The sequence below is a fragment of the Scardinius erythrophthalmus genome (genome assembly GCF_964197995.2).
Source record: "Scardinius erythrophthalmus genome assembly, chromosome: 21".
Taxonomy (NCBI): domain Eukaryota; kingdom Metazoa; phylum Chordata; class Actinopteri; order Cypriniformes; family Leuciscidae; genus Scardinius; species Scardinius erythrophthalmus.
In genome coordinates this window covers 31,645,948-31,673,511 of record NC_138241.1, presented here as the reverse complement: position 1 = coordinate 31,673,511, position 27,564 = coordinate 31,645,948, and the positions used below count along the sequence as shown (strand labels likewise).

Sequence of the window (27,564 nt, the reverse complement as noted above, 5' to 3'; positions counted from 1 at the left end):
ATATAAAAAAATACATAGCAAATTTTTTTAATAAAATATAACTCAAATGAATTAAATATTTTTAAATCGAATGCAGCAATTTACATTTTGTCAGACTCCATACCTCTAGTAAATTAAATGTTATTTTTTAGTTGTCTATTCAGAATCGTGTTCTATTTTAAACAATTTATCTAGAACCATGCAGCTCCTAAATATATATATATATATATATATATATATATATATATATATATATATATATATATATATATATATATAGCCTTAGATTGTCAGTCAGTGTTTTACTGTCTAAAAAGACAGAAGTCTAGCTATGCAAAACGAGTGAAAACCAGCCACATTCATTTAAAAAAGACTGAAATTAAAACATTATAAACTATTCACATTGTGTTTGTGCATGTGTGAGTTAGGCAGAAGTCTCTCTGGACCACCAGTCAACACTTATTGAAATTCTGCCCGCCTCATTCTCAGAAAAACACACCCAGATGAAAAGAGAGAGGGACTCAAACATGTGTAGCTATTATAAGAGAAAGACGAGTGCATAATCTGATGTGTGTGATCGAGTGTGTGATGAGACAAACGATTCTCACGCTCAGCACACACACACACTTTCCGTCAAAGTTTAATCACCGTGAACCTACGTGCACTGCTTTCGCAACCGCTAGCACAACAGCAACAGGAAAGTGCTAATGTTGTGGGGATGTTGTGAGAGGGTTTGGGATATGTTCTGGGGTTTGGTGATTAAAAGATTGTGATTCCTCCAGGCTAATGCACTGTGTTATGAGAGCGTCGATGTAATGAGAATAATTTCAGAGCATTAGGAAAGACATCAGAGAGAGTGACATCCAGATAAATCCGAGCCACACGTAAATGCATAAACACAAACAAGCTCACATGGGAACATGCACAAAAAGAGCTGATATTTATTCCCTCGTTATAATTATGCTTTCATGCAGGTGAACCCACAGAGACAGACAAGACAAGCTGATGTGCAATGTATAGTCCTCTGCATGCGTTCTTTTGTTGCAGAGTGATATAGCGGTCAGAAACCCTGCATTTCAACAATCCGGCATTACGTTGTTTAATCAACATGTTTTCTTCTGAACTAACAAATGTATGTTACCAATAGCCTGGATTACAATACCATATAAAGAAAGTACTTTCACTTTCAACAAACGCACATTCTACTTCAAAAGAACGATAACCTACAGAACAGATCTCTCTATAGAGACAGACAAACGGCCATTTGACAGCGCAGCAGATTAATTCAAGCCTGTAGTTGACCTGAATGACTTCTATTACCTATTCTATTACCGATTTAATCAAAACCTCTTGAAAAGGACATGACCAGCTTTCATAGGTTTCAAGGGAACTTAATAGTGTTTTACAGAAAGCATGGAACCAAAGAAACGTGGAGTAATGTGAAAATACAGAGCACAATGTGTCCAAAACAATTCAAGAGTGTAGTTGTTTACTTGTTGCATGAATAAAGAATTAAATTCGTAAACAAAGTAAAAAATAAATAAAGTGCACACACACACACATACAGCATATATATATATATATATACCAAGAACTAATGCAAATATATAGCAGACAAAGGGAGAAACCTGAACTGAGGAACCCAGTCAATTAGAAACCATGGAGACAAACAGGGAGAGAATGAAGGACAACTGAACAAATTAACAGATAGAAGATCAACAAAGAAACTCAAACATGAACACAGCAGAGAAACAGATCAAAAGACAAACTCAAAATGTAACTATATATATATATATATATATTATATATAGCCTAGATGTTAAGGTTTGGGTTAGTATAGAATAAGTTGACGCGTCTTTGCAAAGTTACTTATAGTCAGTAGAATGTCTGCTGGGGAGCATCAAAATAAAGCTTTGGTAGATATTATTAAGACAGTCTACTAATACTCTAATGAATGACTCCTAGTTTACGTGCAGTTCCAAAGTTACTTAGTTAGAAGAATGTCTGAAGTGGACTATCAAAATAGAGGGTTAAAAATTGTGGGATTTTAAAACTTAACGCTAAATAATGAAAATCTCGCTGTATTAAGAGTGTTTAAGTACTTCAGTAGATGACAATAAGCTGTTCATCTGAGAGTGTCAGGAAACTTGACATAAGATCCTGTTAAAGATCAGACTTAGATGGCAAAATAAAGGAAAGTAAGCTTCATCACTTCATCACGTCTTTACAGGTGGGTTTCCCAGGTCACACTGTTGTGAGCAGACTTGTGCGTGAACAGGTAATGGCTTTTTAAGTACTCCACACAGACAGTGAATGAGTGTACTGCAGAAAGCTTTCAGGGCATGTGTGTGTGTGAGTGTGTGTGTGTGTGTGTGTGAGAGAGAGAGACATAGATTATCACAGGAACGAGTGTATTCAGGGGTGTCCAAACTTTTTTAAAGGGGGCCAGATTAGACATTGTGGACACAGCTGGGGGTCGGATACTTCTTCATTTTATTTAGATTTATATTTGAGACCAGTGGCACCAGTACCTGATTTGGCAGCACTGCACATGTAATATTAATTATATTGTTTTGTCTCGGAAATGCACATTTGACAGTAGTTGACAGTAGTAGTAGCTTGAGTTGGGATGCAGATGTAAATTTATTTTCATTAATACAAACAGTAAAACACATTTAACAACCACATTTTTAAAGGGTACATTTTTAACCATAAAATTTAACCATGAGGGTAAAAACGAACCATTGGTCTTCCATAGTATCATACATTTACATCATGATAACCACAGGTAAAACCACACATGGCACCTCACTTCCATGGAAAAATTAACAATATGGTTTCTGTGTCTAGAATGGTTTTATGGCATTTGGTCTATAAACACATTTAGTATAAATATAAATGCACAAAACTGGTAGCTTGTAAAAAAAAAATCTGTAATTTGGCCTATTTCATTACTCCTTTAATACATTAAATACTTGACCACATTAATAATATAAAAAATTCTAAATGAATATCCCACATTTCTTCATCTTCACGTTAGTCTTAGCCACAATACCAACACGCGTCAGTGTTGTTGAGAATGTCAGTGCTGTATCATCTGGCTTTAAACTAGTTTAAATCTCTAGACATTTGTGGTTTGTATCGGAGACCTCTGTGGCAAACTCAAACGCTATATTATATATATATATATATTTTTTTTTGTGCACAAAGTTCTAAGTAAAATGAAAAATAATCAAATGAGATGTATTAACCTTTAAATCACAAAACTGTATTCACAATGCGGTGGAAAACAAACAATACCACAGGGCTTTTTAGCTCAAAATACATAAAAATAAATAAAATATTAACATAAAAATTGTAATTTTAAACAGACCAACAATACTACTGTAACGTACGGACAGAGGCGGTCAGATCCATATGCAGCACTTTATTTCAGCATCAAACACAAGCAGACATAAACTCCGGCATACAGTTAAACAAGGGGCAATCCAGTAACTCGTGGTGATAACAGGCTTTGGTCGAGGCAGGCAGCACAGGTTCATACACAGTCCAAGAAGCAGGCAAGGGTCAAGAGTCCAGAGAAACACGGAATACACAAACATGGAAGAATGCTCAGAGATGTACGCTTACAGTGTGACAAGACTTCGCACCGGACACAGAGATCACTCAGACTTATATAAGGAACTCAATAACCCATAATCAAACACCACTGAAACATAGTTAAACATAATGAGTCCATGGTGAAACAATGCAGGGAGAGAGTGCCCTCCAGTGGCTCACACGGGCACTCCACATCACATAGCCCCCCCCCAAAGGAGCGGCTTCCAGACGCTCCTAAAAACTCTGGGGGGAGGTCAACGGGGGCTGGGATGGAGGGCCAGGCCCGTGGAGAGGTAGGAGGCCAGACCCATGGAGAGACCTAGGGCCTGGAAACCCGAGCAGGGTAAGAGACCATGGGGAAGCACGTGTCGTAGGCAACCAGGGTAGAACACACTTGACCGGAAACCAGGGTTGAGCACACTTGGAGAGGTGCCAGGACGAAGCCCACTTAGGCGGAGACAAGGACGGAGCAGACTCAGGACTGGACGTAACCAGTGGCATGGGAAGCACAGGATCAGACAGGACTAGCGGCATAAGAAGCTCAAGTGGAAATAGCACAGACAGGGTCCATGTCAGCGCCACCTCCATGGCCCTCACAGGATACCTACTGCCCCCCCCCAAAAAGTTCTTGGGGAAATTTAAGGCTATAGCCTCCGGGCTGGAAACAGCCTCTGGAAAAGGCTCCCAGAGCTTGATAGGCGTTGGCGAGGTGAGGCGCAGAGGCGGGGCCGGCAGGGCGAGGCGCAGAGGCGGGGCCGGCAGGGCGAGGCGCAGAGGCGGGGCCGGCAGGGCGAGGCGCAGAGGCGGGGCCGGCAGGGCGAGGCGCAGAGGCGGGGCCGGCAGGGCGAGGCGCAGAGGCGGGGCCGGCAGGGCGAGGCGCAGAGGCGGGGCCGGCAGGGCGAGGAGTCTAGGTACGCTCACAGGAGCCTGGCGAGCCGAGTGAGTCCTCCTCCTCTTCCTCCTGCGACGGCGCACTGTTGGAACTGATAACTCTGGATCCATGGGAACATAATTGTTTCGCTTAGCTGGATCTGACTCCATAAATTCAGCCGAACTTGACTCACTTTCCACACTGGATTCACTTGGTTCGGGACTTGATCCACTTGACTCAAGGCTAGATTCACTTGACTCGGGATTCGGTTCACTGGACTCGGAATTCGGTTCACTGGACTCGGGATTCGGTTCACTGGACTCACTGGACTCGGGATTCAGTTCACTGGACTCACTGGACTCGGGATTCAGTTCACTGGACTCACTGGACTCGGGATTCAGTTCACTGGACTCACTGGACTCGGGATTCAGTTCACTGGACTCACTGGACTCGGGATTCAGTTCACTGGACTCACTGGACTCGGGATTCGGTTCACTGGACTCACTGGACTCGGGATTCGGTTCACTGGACTCAGGATTCAGTTCACTGGACTCACTGGACTCACGATTCGGTTCACTGGACTCACTGGACTCGGGATTCGGTTCACTGGACTCACTGGACTCGGGATTCAGTTCACTGGACTCACTGGACTCGGGATTCAGTTCACTGGACTCACTGGACTCGGGATTCAGTTCACTGGACTCACTGGACTCGGGATTCAGTTCACTGGACTCACTGGACTCGGGATTCAGTTCACTGGACTCACTGGACTCGGGATTCGGTTCACTGGACTCAGGATTCAGTTCACTGGACTCACTGGACTCGGGATTCGACTCACTGGACTCGGGATTCAGTTCATTGGACTCACTTGATTCACTCGACTCGGCACTCGATTCTCTCGAGTCAGCTGGCACGCGCTCAAACTCCAGTTCGGCCGGCGAAACCCCCGCTGTCTCTGGATTAACAAGTTCAACAAGACCAGTGAGGAATACGGGCTTGAGGGGTCCGACACGAAGAATGGGTTTGGCAGAAACTGTATACTTGAAAGCCCCTCTAATGGTCATCAAGGGAGGATCGAACAGCTTGGCGAGATGAGGCTTTAGTGGCGTTCGGAATGAGTGAGAGAAATCCGCCGCATACGAACCACCCCGGTGCAAGGACAAGAGCAGTTCCTCGGGATCCTCTTCTCCTGCGGGGAGTTCAAAAGCCTCTCTGAATAGGGCGATAAACACATCATAAGAAGGGAACGATATCCGACCTGGTTCCCAGAACGCGCCTACCCACTCCAGAGCCTTTCCAGTGAACAGTGAACAAATGAAAGAAATGCGGTCATCATCCGAGGTGTAAAACTGGGGCTGATGATTCATATATAAGCTGCACTGCTGAAGGAATCCTTCACACGCCACAGGTGAGCCATTAAACCTTTCAGGAAATGACAGACTAGAATAATTAGATGCAGCACTCACACTGGGTTGCGGTGGGACAGGTGCAGCGGGAGCTTGGACTTGATTAGTGGCTGTGCTTGAGCTCTGCGAAGACACAGATTGCGTAAAGCTTGTAAGTTCCTCGAGGAGAGATGTTAGTCTCGTCAGCTGTAAATGATGAGAGGCTAGCATGGAAACTTGGGTCTTGGCCACGGTGGATAAATGCTGAAAGTCCGCTGGATCCTGTAGTGGCGAAGTCTTCTGTAACGTACGGACAGAGGCGGTCAGATCCATATGCAGCACTTTATTTCAGCATCAAACACAAGCAGACATAAACTCCGGCATACAGTTAAACAAGGGGCAATCCAGTAACTCGTGGTGATAACAGGCTTTGGTCGAGGCAGGCAGCACAGGTTCATACACAGTCCAAGAAGCAGGCAAGGGTCAAGAGTCCAGAGAAACACGGAATACACAAACATGGAAGAATGCTCAGAGATGTACGCTTACAGTGTGACAAGACTTCGCACCGGACACAGAGATCACTCAGACTTATATAAGGAACTCAATAACCCATAATCAAACACCACTGAAACATAGTTAAACATAATGAGTCCATGGTGAAACAATGCAGGGAGAGAGTGCCCTCCAGTGGCTCACACGGGCACTCCACATCACAACTACAAGGATTAGCAGCTATCAATAAATAAACTACAATAAATTAAAAAGGAAACTGTAATTATTATTTAATAGAAATATGTATATTTACAAGGACTTTCTAAACTACTAGATGTGGGCTATGAAATGTTGAGTCGAGGACTTACTAGATCAATATATAAAACAGCAGCAAAATGATTAGCAACAACTGTAAAGTCATAAGTTAGAATATTGTGGGATAATATATTTAAAAGTGAAATGATTACCAAATGATAACCTTCTAAAATGAATGAAGTCCTGTCCTGAAGAAAGGTCATATCGGCTTTTCACCCAAACACTGCACCATCAACCATTCATGTTCCATACACACCTTCATCGACAAACATTTACAACACGCACACACAAACACACACAAAAAAATCTTTCCCCCTTTGTAGATGGGAAGAAACATTTGATTCCATCTGACACAAAAAAGCTGTTTTATGGATTATATGACATAATTCAATCAATATACACACAAAACAAATGCAGAATCCCAATTAGTGACAAACACTCTCAGATTTCTTCAGCCAGATCAGAGTCGAAATCAAACGCTAACCCTGACTCAGACAAGAGTGACAACCAAGGCCTATAACAAAAAAACTCAAACCAAGCAAGCACTAAAGCAAATCTTTACAGAAAATGTTATGAAACATATAAACAATTATATCCATTTATAGTGTGTATTTTAGTCTACTACTACTTTTATTGATTTCCTCCACCTGGACCACGAGGGAACCACGAATGCTCTGACAGTATCGAATGTCATGTCCATAACCAAAGAAGCTTTTTAGAGTCAGAGAGAATAGTTAGGATGGGATTTTAACGATTATGATTCCATTTAACAATTCGGGTTTCTTAATGATTCCATCAACAATTGGTTTAGTAATTTTGAGGATGAACAAATGGATGCTATTTGGAAATTGCATTCACGATCCACAAACAACCAATAGTGAAATGAGGAGGTTATTTCAGAATTCAGCAGAACAGAACAGAAACAACTAATTGGAAATAAACCACAAAATGCAGTGGAAATGTGATTCACATTAACGTTTCCACAATTATTGCATCTAACAGCCTTTCTGTTCTTATTATTTTTCCTAATCCCAATCCAAGGATTCGGTGTGCTTTTGATGCATTTCATCTGTGAATCAAAAGAGGTTTTACACGGCAGCACAGACCGGCTTGAAAGGTGATTGTTCATTCTTGTGCTCAGCGGACAGAAAATAAGATGCATGCTGATCACGATAACAGTAAAGTTTAAGGTGACTCTGATGCGTATATTGAATATTTTAAGTATATTTATGCATATTTTACAGCGTTCAGTCCACAATAGTGGAAGAATGCAGATTTTCCAGAACCATAGATTGAACTGAACGTCATGAAAATTTCAATAATTTTTAAAAAAAGGAACCATTCCTGAACAAGAACAGATTCTAAAGGGCAAAGGGTCCAGCTGTCAGGACACAGTGGAAGTAAAAGAATAAAGAATAAAAGGTGTTCGGTCTCTGTACTTCAGGCTGGAGGAGTGACCCATCTGACAACCTGTCAGCCATCACACACACACTCATTGGATATACACACCACCAGCTTCATCTTAAATTAAAGACCCCTCGCACACACATACACACAGCTATTTCATTATCAACTAGAGCTTATTGTAACCCAGGTCACAGGGTTGACTATCGATCGGAGAGCTCAGGCCTCAAGGGGAATAATCAAACCCAGAGAGATAGATTGGAAACTTTGATCTCTCTGCTCAAAGTGTCAGGCGCATTCTTTAAACAAGATCCACAGATGATTGAGCTTATTGAACTTTTCGTTTCGGTCACGTGTGCCCTTAAATGTGAGGATATAAGGACTAGGTGACATTTTTGTAATAGAAATGGTTGGAAATACGTTTAACACAAATATTTTTGATTTCAAAGTAAACTAAATTTGCATGATCTCCTTCACCGTCTTCCAGTCGGTTGTGCACGAGAATCAACACACAACAACACTGTGTGAGCAGTGTAAAAGCGACTAAGAAACGAAAGTTACACACTCCAGAACATATAACATGCCAAACATTGCCAAACATATAACATGCTAGAAACATAATAATCACTGCAATAATGATCCAACCATTGACTCTTATGCATTTGCCTATTTAAATCCAGACAGTGTAAAACCAAACAGCGACTTTGTTTTTGCCGGGCAGTGTAAAATATAGTGCCAGATAATTATAATTAATTAATCAAATTCTTAATTTTGACTTTTTGATTGTTAAAGAACACAACAAGAACATTGATTGTTTTATGAGACCATAATAATTTGTCATATAAATGCAACAAAGGTAAAATTTGTTATCTTTGTATGGTAACATCTCATGCCCAACTAGATTTGGAATTACCTGAACGTGAAAATAAGAGTAAAAGTAAAGTCAAATATGTTCCCTTTAATGGTGTATTAGTACTTGTAGGGTCAATAAAAACAAATGTCCCCTCCGGGCATCACTTTTGGTCACTACTGTGTGTGTATATAAATATATATATATACACAGTATAACCAATTCATTTTTCATTTATGAAAGAGTTTCAATCGGTTCCAAAGTCCAATTAGTTTTGTTCCAGAACATTTACAATGACAAATTAAAAGAAATTATAATGCTGTTAAAATAACTAGAATAACAACATTGCATATTTAATAATATTTGTTAACCTGTTAACATTGACAGCCCTTATAAAAATGAGCAGACATATAAGCTCTTGCCTAGTGTGTGCATGCATGATCTAATGTCAATCTACTGTACATGCATGTGGGGAAACAAACTTATCCAACTTTTTGATGAAGGCAAAATGGGTCTGCGAGCTGTCCGGTGTCTACTGAGTACGACACAGTAGCCAAATGTGTGTGTGTGTGTGTGTGTGTGTGTGTGTGTGTGTGTGTGTGTGTTAGGGTGACCACCTGCTAATAAGCCCAAGGGGGGACAAGGGGTATGTTTCTGAGGGACAATGTGGGACACTGTCTGGCGCGGCGGTGCCCCACTTGCAGACTCACTGATAGTGGTTTACCCATTTCTAGCACATACCACCTTGCATAGTATTAATAATGCCCTATTCTCCTAAACGTGTAATTTTTGATGTATGCTCATGAATAGGCCAACCAATGTGTATTTTTTTTCTAAATAAAGACTCATAATATTTTGAACATTCAATGAATTGACAGATGTACTTCCACTTAAGATTTACTATTTAATTTTATTTATTTTTCATTACATTTTATTTAGGCTACTTTAAATAAATTAATAAATTATAATATAAATTTATAGGATTAACAGGAATTGTAGTTGCTCAACACCACAGGAACAGTTAAAAAAAAGTATTTAAAAAAAATACGATTGACCTCGTATTCCCCTCCCTCCATGTCCGATTGAGAAGGACGTTTTGCAAAGGTCACAAAAAGCCCTCTCGGTATCTCCCTCAACACCTTTCAGCCACAAATATTCATTTCCCCATTCTTGTTTCTTGTACTTACACCTTCTCTTTTTAATTGATGATGGCGTTGCCTCTCAGACAGTCTCTTTCTCGAATTTTTCGAATTGGAAAGCGCGCATCTAAAAGTTCCTTCCAAGTGTGTCTGGTATGCGCGTGCGTGCGCTGTCATGACAACAACGAAAAAGTTGACAACAACCTAGTCAGCAGTTCAACTGAGGGGTTTGTGTGGCAACAATAGCGTGCTGAAATGTCAAGTAATGTTCGTTTGTCTGCTTGGGGCTCGACTCGAGTATATAGAGCGACCAACTTTTTTTTGAGCAAGCATAGATTATGCGTGACACGGTCTCAATTTGCGTGACGCGTGAATTGGGCTTCAAACGCTGTGTGCGCACGCGCTACGCGGGACGGGTGGTCACCCTAGTGTGTGTGTGTGTGTGTGTGTGTGTGTGTGTGAGTGTGTGTGTGTTTGTGTGTATATGTGTTTCTTGAAGTTTATGAGATGCTCCTAAACTGGCATCTGCACACATCAACAGAATCTCTCCTGGTGGAGTCCAGTTCCCTACATAAGAAAAGTGTAAATCAATAAGAACTGGTCTCCATAAAGACGGTCAACTTTCCATGAGGTTTCCATGGTAACATTTAGCTTCAGTGTCACAGGAATAGTGGGGCTACGTAGATCTGTTCCTTTCGGGAACTCTGAATCCAAAGCAGCTCACATCTGCTTCTGAAAAACCAGGGTGATTTAATGAGGCTTTAACTTTGGCCCTTTAAAGCCACCATAGCTGCAGGGGCTGTTAGCCATATCTGTGAGCACTGCGGTTCATGAACCCTGCTGGGCTGCTCAGGACACTGTTCTCCCAGGGCACTTTATAATGGATTCTACAGGCATGAGAGCATGTTGAAGACCTTCACAAGTCTGTCTGTCTCACACACACACACACACACACACACACACACACACACACACACACACACACACACACACACACACCTTCCCTCTCGCTTCAGTAGTCACAGTTGTACCAACTTGTCCTGGAGTTGTGCTTCAGTTTAAACACACACATACTTTAGCATCAGTCCTTCTGATTTATAATACGGATAGATCCGGCTGATCTTATCTGATTTATCACACGCATGTTAAATTCTATATTAATATAGCAACCATAAATTTATTTAACCGGTTGACCGGCCATAAATCAGAAACTTTTTTTAGTTTTATTTTGGCCTCTTTTCCAGACTTGTGCACAAACTGCATTGCAATCATTTCCCAAAATGTAATTTGTGTGGAAATATTATGGACTGCGGATGCACAATATATCGACCACCATATCGGTATCGCAGAATACGCCAATATATGTTTTCTTTAATAATGCGGATAAATAAAGGATTGTTTCCTTCCGCACTGTTCGCCATGATGGTTTTGAATTGCTTGAAATATGATTTGAGTCAATTCAAAAAGGAAAATACAGTTAACTGCAACATGTACAGCGCAAGTCTTTCATATAAGTTACATGAAATTATAATGAAAACACTTCTGTAAATTAATGTTGTGAAAGTTTGCTTTTGCATTCGCAGACTTTTGTGCAATTGTAAGTTGTAATATTATATTTATTTTGTGTATATATATATATATATATATATGATTTATTTCATATAGGAAGTGTTCGAAAAATATAGGAAGAAAGGAAGAAAAATATAAATACTAAATTGGGGGCGGGAGTTTATATGAATGCATCTCTGAAGGGAACTGACTGTCTTCAGAAAAGTTTCAATGGCATTTTCTTTTCCTCTTTCCTCTGTATAAAGTAGTGTTTATAAGCGCAGATCTGCTCACAGCGGTACCCAAAGAAACCACAGATTTTTTTACAAGCGCCACCAACTGTCAGAGAGTGAATTTGCATTTTCACTCAGTCAGTGCAGGTGTTTTATGTAGCATAATTTCACAAAGCTAAAGTCAGACCATTACATTTTTAGACAATATAATTTAAATGAAAAACAACTGTTCATGCTACGTGTGTGTAGCATCTTTGCTTGGATCGTGATTAAAATTCAGTGGTTGCCTCTAACTTCAAATGGCTGTTCAAGGCCAGTTTGAGCAAATAAGCTTATTTGCTTAAACAAAGAAAAAAAATTGGCAACCAGTATGGGAATTGGCCAAATTGCTTGTAAAAAATATCTGAATCGGTGCATCACTACACAACACCTAAGAAAACCACCTAGTAACATTCTTAAAACCACTCAAAACAACTTAACAACTGCAAAGCAACACCCTGACTGACAGTGACAACCATCCACAACAACCGAGTAAACGCCTACTAATGTTCTTAAAACCACTCTAGATAACTTGGTAACTGCATTGCAATGGTCAAGCACCACTCACAATTTCTGTTGGCATGAAAATTCTGTTATAATTTACAGATCCTTATGTTCTTCCAAACCCATATGTTTGCCATTTCTATGCCATGTGATTCACCCTGATTCAAATGGGAAAAATGTCAACACAATTTAATCTAGGCAACTGCACAGCAACACCCTGGCAATGGTCCACTCACATTTTTCTTCAGAAAACTTTGTTCAACATGTATCATTTTGCTGTTGCACAAGCTACTCAAGGCAGTAATTTTACCACACTTTTGAATAGTACAATCTGCTAAATGAAGAAATATAAAGTACTTGACCAGGTTACCTTCTTTTTATTTTCATATTCAAGTAGTTTTTTTTGACTTCAGAAGACACACGCATGATCATATAATACCATTCCAGGGCAAGTTGCAGGATTAGAGAGGAAGTTTGAGGCCTGAGGAACAGCAGAGTAATTTGGCAGTAAATAATAACATCAACAGCACTATCATCACACCTTTGGGGGAAAAGAGAGAGAGAGAGAGAGAGAGAGAGAGAGAGAGAGAGAGAGAGAGAGAGAGAGAGAGAGAGAGAGAGAGAGAGAGAGAGAGAGAGAGAGAGAGAGAGAGAGAGAGAGAGAGAGAGAGAGAGAGAGAGAGAGAGAGAGAGAGAGAGAGAGAGAGAGAGAGAGAGAGAGAGAGAGAGAGAGAGAGAGAGAGAGAGAGAGAGAGAGAGAGAGAGAGAGAGAGAGAGAGAGAGAGAGAGAGAGAACAAGAGAGCATGATCTCTAGTCTCTAGATCATTAACACACATCACCCTGCAATTAAAAACTCATTTATCTTAATTACTCAACTAATGGGACGAGTCCCCACAGAAACACACACACAGTCCCAAAGGACACCACAATGACATATACACACGTACACGTGCGCATATAGGTGTTAATGCTCAGAGAGAAGGTTAGCCACACACACACATACACAATCCACACATCAGCCTGTCTCTCTCCGCACCGCACACTCTTCAGTTCTGATGTGGCATGCCGTTATCGCTTCCTGAGATGTTAATTCATTACATGTTGATGAATTTACCATTACCAGTGCATCTGCACTAATGAGATTAGCTGTGTGTAAAGGTTGTTTGAAAAGTCTGTTTCTATAATATACACAATCAGAATAAAATCTTTCTTTTGATGAACTATCTATCTATCTATCTATCTATCTATCTATCTATCTATCTATCTATCTATCTATCTATCTATCTATCTATCTATCTATCTATCTATCTATCTATCTATCTATCTATCTATCTATCTATCTATCTATCTGCACAACCCTAATGTTAACACAGGAAAGAAACTGCGCTCAACAAACCATTTCATATGATCTCAAACTGGACCCGAGGCTTCTGGAGAGAGCGCTCTACCCATTTTCCCTTGCTTCTTTGATTGTCCCCTTTAGATTCTCACACAACGGCTTTGAGAGAGCATGCAGTATGAATTCTAATAGAGCCATTACCATTATGAATGATAACTAGGGATATTCCGCTGATCTAGGGTCAGGGCCCGTGCAATAGCTCTTGTGATTACGGAGTACAGAATCAGGTTCAGGAAATAGCAGTGCTCCGCAAGCCAGCGGGAATGTTTAACCTACATCACGGACCCCTGTCCTATTGATTAGACCATTAGACTTGAACCGCTTGGAGGAAATTGACACAATCCTCTTTCCATATGAAATCTTTGCATTAATGCTCCTCAATTGAATGTCAGAGCTATTAGATTTCTCCAGAATATTCATCTGTTCACTTCCCCGCTCTCCTCTAAAAACTGAATAATGGATCCATTTTGGATGCGACTTGGGCTGATGTAACGATTCTTAAAAATAATGTCCTCGAGCCTCCCTGCACAACAGGAACTTGAAGAGGCTATTTTGTGATTATTGCCATTAGACGATAACCAACCATTCGCTTGGAAGACAAAACTTTTAGTAAATACTATGTGCAAATGGCTTAAAAGCTTACTTGCCATCTGCCACCCTGCTTTATAGATTTTGGCCATATCCCAAACCCCAACCAGAACTATATCAGTCAACACTTAAATAACTTTTTATGAAATAAATAAATTAAATGTATGCATTATAAAGTTATATTTATATTGTAAAATCATATTTTAATTATATTTACATAAATGCATTAAATCATAGAATTATATTTAAAATTAAATACATGGTGAGTTCCCAGCTATGGGAATCCCTCTCTAATCTCCCTAAACGGTCCTATCAAAAAAGGCAAAAATCCTGAAAATATAACTTAATATATCTATAAATGGTAACAAAAAAGGTTTATGATCTACCTCATGTCTGCTGTGAGGCAAGTTGTTTAACAGTTCATTGTATTGAATATTATAGATGGCTTAATTTATTTATGTTATGTATTAATGTGTTTGAGACTCAGTGTGTTTACAGAATACTTCAGGACTACAATACGAGCGACATAATAGAAGCCTAATCAACTTTTGTCACAGTTGTATTTACAATGTGCAGTGAAAACTATACGAGCCTGTGGCGTGGACATTAATCTCAATTAGGGTGGCAGTGACAAACTGTGCTGCAACACATAAAATACAATAAATATGACAATTAAAAGAGAAGCTTGTAATTTTGGGGTTGTTTTAGTACTTGCTCCCCCAATTTAATTTAACATAATTCATAGGCTGAATTTCCTCAAATTGGCGCTATGAAAACATGGAACTATGTTTGAGCATCACGGCCAAAGCAACAACCAACAGCATGAGTTTAGGGCGGGACTATCTGCTGGGGTGACAAATGGCAGATGTTCAGAAAATCCGTTAAAATCCGTTAGAAACTACACACTTTGTCCTTTAATATAACTTAATCAGAAAAACATTAACGACTTTTACAACAACATTTGCATATATAAACTTTTTAAAGGGGCCATGATATGGATTTTTTATTATTTCCTTGAGGTTCACTTATAATGCTAATAAAGTTATTTGCTAAAAAACAAACAAATACATATATGTGGAAAAACAATTATTTTCAACCTTCATTCTGACTCTCTGTCTGAAATGATACGTTTTTAAGGGACGGCTCCTTTAAAGGGGTCATCGGATGAAAAATTCCCTTTCATATGGTGATTGCATATAAATCTTTGCAGTGTGTGGACACAACCACCATACAATGAAAAAAATCCATTCACTCCTTTTTTATAATCCTCAAAAAATCTAATCACTCTCAATAATCAAGCCGTTTGGATTTTCTGAGCAATATGATTGCTCAAGCTCCGCCCACGACCACTGACGGACTGTCCCGTATTAGCATATTTTCGCCCTCAGCCATTTGTATACTGTCCGCCAAAGCAGCACTATGGGCCCTATTTTAACGATCTGAAACGCAAGTATCAAGCGCAAAACGCAAGTAACTTTGTGGGCGGGTCTTGGGCGCTGTTGCTATTATACCGGCGGGATAAATGACTCTTGCGCCCGACGCAAATCGAAAATGGTTTGGTATAAGAGCAGACGCACTTTTTCCATGGCGGATTGGTATTGTAACGGCGAATTTGCCAGATGCGCGCCAGGAGCGGTTCACAGCCGAGAAGACCGACGTTCTCGTCAGGGCCGTAAAACACAGAGAAGTGACATTGGGGATGGAGAAATCCACCCAAATTAACTTTGGTTAAACAGGTGTATGATAATTCGGGTAAATGTGTAAGCTAGATGTATGCTTTTATAATAAATTGTTTGTCTATCTATCTATCTATCTATCTATCTATCTATCTATCTATCTATCTATCTATCTATCTATCTATCTATCTATCTATCTATCTATCTATTGTAATAATGTATGATTTGCAAAAATGAAAACTGCTGCTTCTGTGTAGATTAGAGAATGTATCCGCGTTGTGCACACGCTACATTGATTATGGCCAAGCATGCGCCCTTAAAATAGCATATGAATAACATGCGCAACGCGCCACTGACTTTAAACTATTTTTTTCGGTCAGTGGCGGAATTGTTTTCTAAACCTGCAAAATAACATAAAGGAACGTTTGCGCCGTAACATGCCTCCTCTTTGCGCTGAACCGCCCCCGGGAGCGCAAGTTCATTCCCTAGTTTACCGACGTGCGTCTGTGGAGTGAAAAGTCCGCTGTGCGCGGGTGCAAAATAGGAATGATACATTGTCGGTGTACAAAGTCAATTGCGTTGGGTGCAAGATAGGGCCCAATATGTGTCTTGTGTCGACACGCCCCACGGAAGAGAGGGGTGCGGGCGAGCAGTTGCTCATTATCATTTAAAGAGACATGCACCGAAACGGACCGCTGTGAACAGAGTTGTTTTTGAGGAGGTAAAAGGGTGTTGTTTTACACAACCATTGAGGAATTTTAACCAAAGTATGTTACAAACTTTACATGAAGGCCCTACAGAATCATACTAACTTGTGGAAAATCGGCATTCAGTGACCCCTTTAAGCAGGGCCGGATTAACCATTAGGGCAACTGGTCACTTGCCCAGGGGCACATGACATCTAAGGGGCCCTGACAGGTAGGAGGAAATACACAGAAATGTAATAAAGTTATCAAACACTTTACAGTCTTCACTGCATAAAGTGCATCTACGCGGGTTCACGCAGACTTTTCTCCCTCCCCGCTGAACGCCAGCTATTACTAATTCATGAAATGCACTCCCGCTGGTTGAGCGCGGTAAAGTTCATTTTAGGTTAGATTGTCGAGTTCACGCGCATAGGTTTAGTTACCAATGATCACGCGCGTGAACTCGACAATCGATTACTATGGCGTTCCACCGAAAACAGGATGTAAACAAAGGTATGAGCGCTGGCTGAATTAACTTAGTTTTTATTAATATCTCTAACATCTACTGCAGTCAGATCCACCCGTGTTCACTCGGAAGGAATCACTCACATTTTCTGTGCACTTGTAATGACACATCAAGGATGTTAGGAGGCTAAAAGCAGGTTTAGTACTTGCCCCATTGAAGTCAACAGGGTGCAAATTTTAAAGGGCACCTATTATGCAAAATTCACTTTTACATGGTGTTTGAACATAAATGTGTGTTGGCAGTGTGTGAGCAAAACCACCCTAGAATGATAAAAATCCACCCAGTAGTTTTTTTACTATCTCAATAAATCATAAGCACTGTCTCAGAACACCCTGTTCTAGATTTTCCTCATTGTGACGTAGAAATGAGCTAAGCCCCACCGACGTGATTTGATTGACATCTGGTTTTGGCATAGACCCCGCCCTCGGTGATCTGCATCCTCAGCGACAGCCGGTAATGTCTCCTAAAGAAGTGTGTTGTGGGATGTAAGAATGGACATACTAGTCTTCACTGACATCAGAGCCACTGAAAACGCAGCGGATGGATTTTATTTATGAAGAAAAGGCACCACTTAAACTTCCTAAATACGAGATTCATTTTCTGACTGACTGTTTAGTGAACGAGGGTCAAAGTTAATCCTAGAGTGTGGATCGTTGCCTACAGTTCGCGATCCAATGTCACCTCCAGAAAAAGTAAGTGTATTTTATGATTTTTGAGCAAATAGTCATTTCAATCGATGTCAGCAAGTTCAACAACAAATGTGTCTAAAGCTATTTATTGTCGTCGTCAACTCGTCATAGGATGTCTCAACAAACAACGTCAGACAGTTTTATGTCACGTAGGCATTTTTTTGCAGCATTTACAAATGTAAATAAATTAAGGTCTGCTCTATCTCCATAGACAGTAGGCTATATAAACGTCTATCTCCCTCCCCTTAAGAAATAAATAAAAAAATTCGTTTGTACTTCACAGTAGTGTGTGTGTGTGTGTGTGTAGTTTCAAAAAATTGCGCGAACGTTATCACAGTTCGTGTGTGTGTGTGTGTGTGTTGCACATCCATAATGGCAAAAGGGACGCGATTAAAACTTTGTAAGTACAGAAATGTATCAAATAACCATTCCGAGACGTTTAGTCCATTCTCTTTCGTGTTTATTCTGTGCCGGACTCTCTTCATCATCTGGGTCCAGCAGCAGGGCGGGGATATGCAGCTCATTTACATTTAAAGTGGTAGACGCCAAAACAGCTCTTTTTAAAACAGGCCCCAAAAATGACATTTTCAAATGGTTATAATAAATTAACTGTGGCGTATTTTGTGCTGAAACTTCACAAATGCATTCTGTGGACACCCAAGACCAATATTACATCTTCTAAAAAGGGGCATAATAGGTGCCCTTTAAAAATAGAATAACTCGGTGTAGGCAACACCGTTTTTTGTCGTTGTTCTCTGTATTGACAGCACTCCAAATGTACAAAAAAATGAGCTCAATGTTAAAATTGACCGGAGTTCTCCTTTAATGCTGCATAATTATACCTGAGAATGCTTTGACGCGTTTCCACAGCGCACAATGCTTAAGGGAACGTCTGCCAATTCCACCAACTGTGGTAAACGTAGTCTATAATTTGTATTATTTAAAATTACTTTTAACATTTAAAAACAGACGTTTTCAAATTCCAAAGCTTGCAGAAGGTTCCTAATGGCAATACTGACTTAGGCTACAGCTTTCCTGGAAGCCTTGAGTGAATTTACTTTTGTCACTGACACAGACGAAAATGAAAAGACTAAGTTCAGCTTTAGGAGGGGAAGAAATAGGCCAGTATAAGAAGACTGAGAGAATAAGAAATATGAAGATGAGGAGAGAGCAGGTATTGACAAATAATCTAATGACAAGGTTTTAAAGCTGGCCTATTTCTTATAATTTTTTGGCCTTCAAAAGTCCTAAATTGCACATATGTAGATCAGAGAAATCAAAATTTTCTCGGGGAGCATGCCCCCGAACCACCCTAACTACGCCGGGGCCTTGAGTCTTGTTGCCCAGGGCACAGGAAATTGTTAATCCGGCCCTGCCTTTAAGGCTTGTCAGTGAACTGCCACTGTTATGATTGGCCAACATCACTGCATATGAAACAGTATCAACGCCCCCTCGCTATTGCACAAAGTGTTTTGAAAACATTATCCAAATAAAACAGGGATGCACCGATATGAAAATTTTGTCCGATACCCGATATATTTGAAATTTGAAATTACATTTGAAAGCCGATAACCGATATATTGGCCGATAAATCAAAATAAAAAAATGTATATACTTTGATAGTCTGATTACAAAAACAAAAGGCTCACCATTAAAAGTCATGTCACAAACACTTCAACATTAATCAAACATATACAGTATAGAAGCCTCGTTTTTTTATTAACTAACATTAACAAAGGTTATTGCTCTCTGTTAGTTCATGTTGCATAATGCATTAATAAATGAGACCATATTGTAAACTGTTACCAAAAAATTGCCTAACAAAAATAAATAAATAAATAAATAAATAAATAAATAAATAAATAAATAAATAAATAAATAAATAAATAAATAAATAAATAAATAAATAAATAAATAAATAATAATAATAAAAAATTACCTAAAAAATTCAAACAAGTCATTGGAAACCACTGGGCTGCATATAAAGAAACAAAATGGATAATGGATATAAATGGAGTGCCATGGATAAATAAAATGAAATAGTCCCCATACGGACAATAAGGAAATTATTTTGATCAAATCATATTGTTGATGAAAATAATGCGAGAACAAAAAAGTGCTAGTTATTAATAATAACGTATCAACGTTTTTGATTTTTTTTTCTTTTTTACATTTTAATATTGCAGTAATAGTAAACATCTTTAATATTTGGCCTACTATTTCAAATGCCATCATTGCTGTTTGATTGTGCATGCTGAAGCTGAAGAGAATGAGCACAGGGTAACTGAAGAACTTTTCTAGCGGGTTATTTAACTCAAATAAACGCATCCTATATGAGATTAATCTGATATCTATATTACATAAACGTAATATTACGACTTGTATCTGCACAGAATGACGCGAATGCACAAGCAAACTTGACTGTGCTGGTCAGAATATGTAACTGTTCAGGACACGCTATTCCCACAATAACGCGCTGAAAGAAACGGCATATCGGATCAATAACGATTACATTAAAAAATTACCATTTATCGGCCGATATCGATATGTGGTCGATATATCGCGCATCCCGTAAAAAAAACTTTTTTATTTCTTTACAAACTCTCCATTACACTGTGCCTCGTTTCAAAAGAAAATGCTCCGAACAAACATGTAATCCTCCAATGCAATCTGGGACATTATTAAAATAAATCATCATCTTGTTTTTGAAGTCAGTACAGAGATGCAAATGAGCAGTTTAACCTGGATGCGTCAAAACAAACTTTTTTCCACTCTTCCATTTGTCCTGTTGTCGGCAGACTCAAGCACGTGGAGTATGTCAGAAACTGAACGTGCGTCTGTATACTGTATCCAGTGTAGACAGCGTCCGTGATTATAATGGGTATAATGCTACACATCCAGTGTAGACAAATGTCAGACAAATGATGTAAAACTGCTTGTCGATGTCTTGCTCAACAACACAATATCTATACACATATTCATCTACAAAAACCCATTCAACACCAGACTGAGCCACTGAAGGTTCTCAATGTACATCTAAAACACATGGTGTAACCCTCTCTCTCTCTGTCTGTCTGTCTGTCTGTCTCTCGCCCTCCATTATGTCCTTCCCTTTGCTCTGTCTGCCTCATGCTGATAGCAATGAAAGTGATCTACGGGGAGAGCCATACACAATAACTGTGTGTGTTTGTGTGTGTTGCGCTGTGGGTAGGTTTGTCCTGCTGTGTTAAGCTCATGTATGGATTAAACCGACAAAGGCTTTCAGTCACACACACACACCACTGACGCATATAGGCCACTGTCTTTCAGACTACAGCAAGAAAAACCATCCTATACTCAACACTCAAATTTTACTATCAGCACTGTCAAAGTCATTGTATAATTGTCTGCTTGTGGTTATTTGCTGTAACTGGACAGTGATCCAAGCACATACTGCAATGAAGCAAGAGAATTTTACTCTGAAATGTAAGAGTAAGAGAATTTTGAGTTAGTATGCCATGAAATGCATATTTTGACTTTCAGTCAGCTTTACATTAGTTGTGTGATTGCCTTTTAACATGTATGAGAAATTCGTTCTGGTTTCACTTCATATTTTCATGCCAATCTAAATCTTTATGGCCATTACAGGTTATAATGCAAGATAACATTATGCAACTGAACAAAGAAGAAGTGTTACGTTTAGATGAACGTATAAATGCCTCATTCATTCAAGATGTGGAGAGCGTAGCGGATCGTATAAACAGTTTCACTTTAATAAAACAAAACAAAAGATTGACATCCAACATGAAAATATGATGACACTGTGCTCCATACACCACCTTGAAACACAACCTTGAAATCAAAACCAAAACACCAACATAATGTGACATGGAGATGATATATATAGTATATCTTCAGGTTTGGAATCAGGAGGATATGCAAAAAAAAAAAAAAAAAAAATCAAATATTAAAAAGGGAAATCTAAAAAATATTAAATATTTAAAGGAATATGTTATTTTTATTCTTCTTATTATTATTGTCTAATAGTATTGTTATAATATTGTGCCATTCTACCCTGTGAAGTATTTGCTTGCAAAGCCTTAAAGGGATAGTTCACTTTAAAATGAAAATTCTGTCATCCTTTACTCACCCTCAAGTTGTTTCAAACCTGTATGAATTTCTTTCTTCTGCTGAACACAAAAGAAGATAAATGTCAGTAACTAAACAGTTAACTTGGAACCATTGACTTCCATAGTAGGAAAAAAATACTAGGGAAGTCAATGGTTCCAGTTAACTGTTTGGTTACTGACATTTATATTCCTTTGTGTTCAGCAGAAGAAAGAAATTCATACAGGTTTGAAACAACTTGAGGGTGAGTAAAGGATGACAGAATTTTCATTTTAAAGTGAACTATCCCTTTAAAGGACACCGTTATTTTATATACATTATTTTTTATATAATAAGTAAATAATACCAATTTAAAGGTATAGCGGAGGATCTTTCCGAATTTTAGATAAGACAGTTTTTAGATACTCACCAGAATGATTGACAATTAGGAGGACCAATAGTATAGGTGATCCACCCGGAAGTAAAAAATCCTCCGCTATACCTTTAAGTACCGGTAGGCTATACTTTTTACTATATATTAATGTAGTGGTGCTGATTTAAAGAGGCAGGCTATGGTCTCTTGCTACACATTCTCACTGAAGGATAAGCCCCCCTGAGGATCAAATCCTGGAATATGATAATCATGATGGATGTGACTGACCTGATATGATCGTATATCCAATTCCACGTGGTCGACCTAAGTCCTGATCGATCGCCCTGATCTTACGGACTTCATAACCCTACAGACAAACAGAGAGAGAAGAGAGAGAAACATGAAAATTATGCATAGAAGTGCACAGATATTTTGTCTTTAGTTTAAACATATAGGGCTAGGTTTACTAAACAGGGCAAATTCCCACATGAGAACGCAATTCCAAAACAGCGCAGATGGGAGTGGAAAGTTCTGCGCGAGATCTACTGACGACACACAAATTAAAGAACACAGAAGCAGCCGGATCATTTCCATAATCACCAACACAATCTACCAAGAGCAGCGCGAGTTAACGTCTGGTTTAAAACGTGCTTTTTTTTGGCGGTAAATAATGGAGCAAACACCAGTAAATTGACGAGCGCAAACCTTAGTAAATCACCTTGCGTGATTCATTTAAATATTCTCCTCCCATAAATGTTGCATCTGAAAAGGAAACTCCAACAAACGCATAAGCAAACAGCCTTTAAAAATAACCCCTTTGACACCTTTTCAGCGCTACTTTTTTAATGGCAAAAGAGGGTTTGCGCTGTTAAACCCAAAATGTATTCTTTAATAATTTGTTTTTAAAACTCTTTGCATGAAATGTGTGCTTGTACTGTCGTTCTATAAAATAAATGGTTATATTTTTGTCTAATTTAAATGTCCAAATATGTTTTTCCGTCACTGTATTTCTCGTGTGTTGAGGAAAGATCATGGTGTGGGATGTTACACTGACATCAGCTTCAAGAATGAACGAATCAAATGAGACATGAAAACAAACGGCAAAATATTCCAAGTTAGAGGACTCTTTGATCCTGAATGAGAAAGCGTACAGATGCTTAAAGAGAAAAGTGAGAGAGCATCTGCCATTGATCCAGCTAATAGTGTCTGAGAGCTGTTTATGCTTCATTTCTGCCAACACTCTACTGCTATTACAGCACACAATCAATTACAGCACGTTTAGCGCAAGAACGTGAGGAGGAGAGAGGGAGAAATGGATGACAAAAGCGTGGAGTGAGCGACTGAACGGAGGATGAAGTGTGGCTGAAGTAATTTGCGAGCTATTCTCTTTCCAGCCGCACAAGTGGAATGTTCAATCATGCACACGTCTCTCTCTCTCTCTCTCTCTTTCCTTTCCTCTCATCCTTAAATATTTCGCCCTGCACCTTCTCGTCCACTCCTCCATCCTCCCTCCATCCGTGTCTCTTCTCTTGCACCATTTCAGATCAAGCGCCTGACAGCCAAATTGTGTTTGCCCCTAAAAAGCCTTTAAATGTCACCCTGACAAAAGAAAACGCCAAACAGCTGTGAAAAAACACCCCACTTTTCCAGCAAAACACTGTTTTTCTCTACGTTTTAGCTGTTCTCAAACTTTGGTCCATTTGGCATGAACATGAGCTACGCTTGTGCCAGAAGGTCAGGGTTTGAATGGTTTGTATGCTACACTACTCCACAGAGCATTCAAAAGTAGCTGTGTTTTCTGATAAAACATATCTATTTTTTATAAAAAGTTTTCATTTCATTATAGTTATGGAAGCAAATTAGAGGACAAATTCAATAATTCTGAGATATATAATTTATTATAAAAAATAATTGAGATACACTACTGTTCAAAAGTTTGTTACTGTTAAAATGTTTTAAAGGAAATTAGTGACAAAAAAAACAGTGACAGTAAAGACATATATCATGTTACAAAACATTTCTCTTTCAAATAAATCAGTTTATTTACTTTCTTTTCATCAAAGAATCCTGAAGAAATATATATTGCAGATTAAAAAAATATATATATGAATCACAGCGGTTAAAACTGATAAATATACGAAATATTTCTTGAGCAGCAAATCAGCATATTAGAATGAATTCTGAAGGATCATGTGACACTGAAGACTGGAGTAATGATGCTGAAAATTCAGATTTACCATTGTAGGAATAAATTACGTGTTTGAATATACTGAAATAAAAATCAGTTATTTTTATCTGTAAAAATATTTCAGTATATATTTACAGTGTTGTGATCAAATAAGTGCAGCCTTGGTTAAAAACATAATTTAATATATATATATATATATATATATATATATATATATATATATATATATATATATATATATATATATATATATATATATATAACAACCCCAAACTTTTGAACAGTAGTGTACAGTTTAAAATAAGAAATAGTCACAATTGTGGCATTTAAAAATCACACTGTGAGATATAAAGTCACAATTCCAGTAAATAAGTTGAGATTTAAAGTCACATTGTGAGGCGCAATTATTATCGCAATTACAATATTATTTCAATATGAGGCATGAAGGAGCTTCCATATAAAGTAGATATTTCAATACTGACAAATCTTTTGGCGGACTCTTAAATGAGTAGTTCATTTGAAAACTGTATTTCTGTCATTATTTACCCAAAACATTATAAATATATACTAAATTAATATATTAAATCATACTGGTTTGGGACAATTTGAGGGCGAGTAAATAATGGTAATTGAGTTTTGAGTAAATTATTGCTTTAAATGAAGTGCTTCTACAATGTAAAAAAGCCATTGAGATGAGAGGGAAAGCTAACGGATCTCTCTCCATGTGTGTGTGCGAGAGCGGTGCACCTGAGTTGGAGCGGGGGTTAAGAGTTGTGTTTTGACAGATGACCCACGACAGTTCTGCGTGTTTGATATCTGTTTGCGTGTAAATGTCAGTAGCCTTGAGAACTCTCCACACCCACTCAGTCACTTAGCCCGAGGCCCGTCGTCTGAGCCGACACACTCCATACGCGTGTGTGTGTGAGGGAAGATAAGCTTTAAGCTCTCTGCGTGTGGCTAAGTGTACGTGTCAACATCGTTTTATATGAACATGCAAGTGTGACGTGTGCAGTCATTGAGGCCGTACGTGTTTCGAGTGTTTAATTCTCAACACAAAGATCTCTTGTCTTTTTTTAATAGTGCTTCCTCAACTTTTCCAGCATTGATGTAGGATATAAGGAATGAAATGCCAAAATCCATTATGTCCACTTGGAACTTGATGCTGACTGCCACATTTAGACAGGACAACCGGTCTAAAGTCATCACTGTCTTCTTACTCTTGACCTTCCTGAGACGACTGATAGATCCGTGTCACAATGCTTCACTTTTGACACGCTCATCAGTTAAAATGCAAGCAAATGGACACCAGAGAGAGAGAAATGGAAGGAGAGAAAAAATATGGCCATAAAAGAAAGAGAAATAGGTAAAAAGCAGAAACTGAAGAATCTATCTATCTATCTATCTATCTATCTATCTATCTATCTATCTATCTATCTATCTATCTATCTATCTATCTATCTATCTATCTATCTATCTATTTGAAATTAAAGTTTAAAGACTTTTTTTGCATCATTTCATTCTTAGAAGTAGGGATGTTAACCGATTACCGTTTGACCGATGGTTGACCGTATCAACGTTAACCGGTCAAAATTGTCGGTAGTCGGTTAAAAAAAAAAAAAAGTCATCTCTAAATTAGGCTATTATAGACAGTGGACTAAACGCTACTACAGTTAGCCATCTCATTCCAATATCTTTTTGTGTGAAGTGAACAAATCCCTCACACTCAATTTTTCATAACTCGCCTGTTTGTACTTAATAAACCAATAAAAACATTTGGCGCGAGGTCACAGCGTTTGGGTTCGCGCCCTCACAAGGTTTGCGAAAAGTAGGCTAAAGGCAACAGGCTAAAACACTCGAGGTTAGAGCCAGGGCAGACGACAGGATGAAGCGTGTAAAGAAGTGTGTGGGACCATTTCACCAAAAAGAATGACACAGATGTAAGTGATACAGACAGTGCTTAAATACAGTAGTAACACATCATATGATGTATCACCTGAAAACGCGACACCCGCAAGCTTCGGGTGAGAAAGGTAGCCAAAGCGGGAGGCAGAGCGGCAGAGAGATCCAAGATGCGACAGAGTTGCGAAATTGCAATCACGATATTGCACAATATTAGGAAAATATTACGATATTGGGGAAAAATTACATTGCGATAGGCTATTTTTTTTCCCAACGATATTGCGAGCCATGATCAATATACTAAAGTCAATAATTACCATTCCATATTAATAATTTCACTAATAAGCAAGCTTCATTACAAGTGACAAAAAGGTCACTTAATATTTTATTCCAAAATTAGAACATATTTCTGTCAGAATTCGGTGAACGTTCTACGCAATCCAACTTGGCGGCGCTCTTAACAGATGTTTGTTTGTTCATTATTTCCTCAAAATAAGTAAAAAAAAATCTCTCTCTCTCTCTCTCTCTCTCTCTCTCTCTCTCTCTCTCTGTTTTCGGTGCTGATGCAGTGACGCGTTCATGTAAACGGCACCTAAAAGCTGTCACAAAGAACCAGCAAAAGTAATGATGAATGAATGAATATGTAAAATATTGCGATGAGACATTTTAATTGTCTATTAATAAACAAGTGTTTTCAGTGTCGGCTGCAAAGGTGAAGTCTGACTCGCGATCTTCGCAGTAATGAACGCGCCGGAGAGAAATGCACATTTACGGATTAAATCGTTTTATTTTGTTTTGAATGGTTCTGTTTAAAAGTAGAGATTTCTGTAGATAATAGATCTAGGCCTATTTCTATTTTTTTTTTTTTTTTTAGGTGTGTGAGGCGAGTATAGGCTACCTTATACGTTGAGTTTCGGTTCATGGATGATAGCTTAACGTTAGCTCCAGTTCAGGCGCTGGCGCCTCCGTGTGTCGTGCATAGCTATCTGCAATTTACTTTTTATTTTAGAAAATTGGATAATGAAACACTGATTAAAATTAAGATACAATTAATACAAAACGAAATTCGTTTTAAAGAAAGGCTTTGTGCTTTC

The 27,564-nt window shown here is 38.8% G+C and overlaps 1 protein-coding gene across 1 annotated transcript in view; it reads right to left on the bottom strand.

Moving 5' to 3' along the window:
- The window catches only part of cdh23 (cadherin-related 23), a 259,561-nt gene that overhangs the window by 125,240 nt on the left and 106,757 nt on the right, over nt 1–27,564 (bottom strand). Inside the window, exon 9 of the mRNA XM_081350472.1 lies at nt 22,672–22,750. Coding sequence (XP_081206598.1) covers nt 22,672–22,750 — 79 coding nt within the window. The remainder of the gene's footprint in view (nt 1–22,671; nt 22,751–27,564) is intronic.